The sequence below is a fragment of the Hordeum vulgare genome, chromosome 5H (genome assembly GCF_904849725.1).
Source record: "Hordeum vulgare subsp. vulgare chromosome 5H, MorexV3_pseudomolecules_assembly, whole genome shotgun sequence".
Taxonomy (NCBI): Eukaryota; Viridiplantae; Streptophyta; class Magnoliopsida; order Poales; family Poaceae; genus Hordeum; species Hordeum vulgare.
In genome coordinates, this window is record NC_058522.1 from 514,140,300 (window position 1) to 514,143,263 (window position 2,964).

Consider the following 2,964-nt stretch of genomic DNA (forward strand, 5'->3'; position numbering starts at 1 on the left):
CACATGCGTCCCAGAGTATGTAAGATGCAGTTTAGACATTAAAGAGGTTCAGTCCACACTCGGTATAACAAAGGAAAATTCTGAGCTTGCGCATGTATACAGTAAAAAGCAAATAGAAATAATCGGAATGCACGTAAACTCATCTTAGTTTGCGCTCATCAGAGAAGAACAGTGTATGCAGCAGTAAATTTAACCCGAATTTGATTTACGTCTGTATCCAACAGTTTCAGTCGGATCAATGGGCGGAGGGCTAGCATCGTTCTGGGAGGAACGGAACATCCAGACTCTGGTGATCCTGAGCTTCGCCCTGCAGGCCATCCTCCTGTGCTGCGCAGGGATCCGGCGCAGCCGTGAAGCCTCGGGTGTGCTGAGAATCCTCCTCTGGCTGGCGTACCTGATGGCCGACTACACCGCAATCTACGCCCTTGGCCACATGTCCATCACCATGACCAGAACCAGGTCTCCTCCAGGCGACCACCAGATGCTGCGGATGGTGCCATTCTGGGCCCCCTTCCTGCTGCTCCACCTTGGTGGCCCGGACACCATCACCGCCTACGCCTACCAGGACAACCAGCTCTGGCTGCGCCACCTGCTCACGCTCGCGGGGCAGGTGCTCGGCGCCGCCTATGTCATGTACCTGTTCGTCGCCGCCGGCAGGAGCCCGGCCGGGACGCTGATCGCCGCTGCTGCTCTGATGTGCGCCACCGGCTGCCTCAAGTATGGCGAGAGGACGTGGGCGCTCAAGTGCGGCGGCATCGACAGCATCAAGAGCTCCCTCGATGACGACGGCAAGCCGTCGGCAGCCGGTGGTCCTTACCATGGGAGGGAGGGGGCAAAGAGGCTGGACACGGAGGAGGTCCTGCTGGGAGCCCACCACATGCTCAATTTCTGCAAGGGCCTCCTGGCCGATGGGCCGGTGATGCAGAAGTCTGAGTACGAGGTCGTGCGGCAAGGCATCCGGCTCAACGGCGGCAACTACCTGTTCCAGCTGGCCGCCATGGAGCTCTCCCTCCTGTACGACATCCTCTACACCAAGGCGGCAGTGCTCCACACCTGGCACGGCTTGTGCATCCGGATCGTCGCGCCGCTCTCCGTGGTCGCGGCGTTCGTGCTGTTTCAGCTCAGCAGCAAGGACGCCTACGGTGGAGCTGACGTCGCCGTCACCTACGTCCTGCTCGTGGGAGCCATGGCATTGGAGCTCGCCTCGTGTCTCAGGGCGGCAGGGTCTTCCTGGGCGTGCGCGTCCTACCATGCCCAAGGATGGCACCGGCTCTGCGGCGCGGTGATGCGCCTCCGGCGGATGCTGAAAGTTGGAGCAAGGAGGAGTGCCACCCTGGACTCGCTTGGGCAGTACAACCTGCTGGACCTCTGCACCGACGCCAACAAGGATGGCCACCTGAGAGGCAAGATCGCCAGGATGATTGGACTCAAGGACCGATGGCAGAAGATGCACTACTCGAACACCGCCCCCATCTCCGACGCCATCAAGGCCCTGGTGCTGGCAGAGATCCGGAAGAGGAAAATAGATGATCTGAGGAATGCACGGGGCAGGTGGATCCTGAAACAGAAAGAGATGTACGAGGATCTCACGCGGATCGCCGACGACACCGAGCTGGACCGCAGCATCATCGTGTGGCACATCGCCACCGATCTCTACCTCTCCATGTGCCCCGGACCTGACCCTGACCCTCACAAGGAGGTCCGGGACGCCATCAGGGTGCTCTCCAACCACATGCTGTTCCTCATGGTGGTGCATCCCTACCTGTTGCCCGGAGTTGTTCGCAACGGCCGGTACAAGGAGAACTTGAAGTACTATGATATGGTGTGGTGGCTTAAGTTGAAGTCCACCAAGGAAAGCACACTGAAGCTATCCAGATCGGAGATCATCAGCAAGATAGCCGACTGGCAGCTCCCGGCTGATTCGAGGCGCAAGTACATTCACGGCATCGGCGAGGAAGCTGCTGACGACGTCGGCGACAGGCCGGTCTATGCCGACGGATCCTGGCTCGCCGGGATGCTGCAGGGCAACAGGTGGTGCTTGCCCGCCGCTGACATGCTGGAGGTGATCGCCGGCGTGTGGGTGGAGATGCTGTGCTACGCGAGCCACCACTGCGGCGAGGAGTCTCACGCCAAGAAGCTAAGCACCGGAGCAGAGTTCATGAATGCCGTCTGGCTCATCATAGGGCATGCCACGGTGTACGACAGATACGCGCCATCCGCTGAGGGCCTGACAGGGGGTTTAGGGCTGAGCAACCCTCCGCGCAAGCCGAAGCTCCCTGCGAGATGGATGCAGCAGCCAGAGGCGGTCGTAGGACCCCGACCACCTGGTGTACCACCCGGTGTTCACCCTGCGTACGCGCCATTTTTTGACGTTGAAGCACACCAAACACCGAGCACATCATGTGCACAACGGCATCACCAATAATTATCGTGTTACCTGCTTTAAATAGATTTTTAGCAGTTCAATTTTATTTTAACAATGAAGTTGTGTAATAGCACCAGTCTTGTGGAATATTTTGTGCTGGAGTGCGAGAGGATTGAACTGTGAAAATAAATGGCTTGCGCTTCGTAACCAAATTGATGAATCGGGATGCTCGGTTGTTTGTTTGTATGAAACTAAGAGAAGGGGTTATTTTGATCATTTGTTCATTCGGAATTGTTGTCCCAGACGATTTGATAAATTTGGATTCATGCCTTCCAATGGAACATCCAGTGGTACAGTCATCATCTGGTGTAGTAGTTTCTTCTCTGTCACGGTGGTGCACATAGTTATAACGTTGAGATTGGTCTCATCAGCCTAATAAGGTTCGTTTCCTCCCTGTGTTTATGGAACCCTCTGCGATGGGTGAGAACGACATGCTTTTGTGAATTTGTTCGAGAGTTTGTAAATTGACATTGAAACCCTCGTTATTCATGGGAGATTTTAACTTCATACGCTCTCCCGAAAATAGAAATCTTTCTGGT

At 56.1% G+C, this 2,964-nt stretch overlaps 1 protein-coding gene across 1 annotated transcript; it reads left to right on the forward strand.

The window, feature by feature from the left end:
• Positions 1 to 228: 228 nt before the first annotated feature.
• LOC123397970 lies at positions 229 to 2,591 on the forward strand. Its single transcript, XM_045092478.1, has one exon. It carries the CDS (start codon positions 239 to 241, stop codon positions 2,423 to 2,425), a length of 2,187 nt encoding a protein of 728 aa, XP_044948413.1. The 5' UTR covers positions 229 to 238; the 3' UTR covers positions 2,426 to 2,591.
• The last annotated feature ends 373 nt before the right edge of the window (positions 2,592 to 2,964 follow it).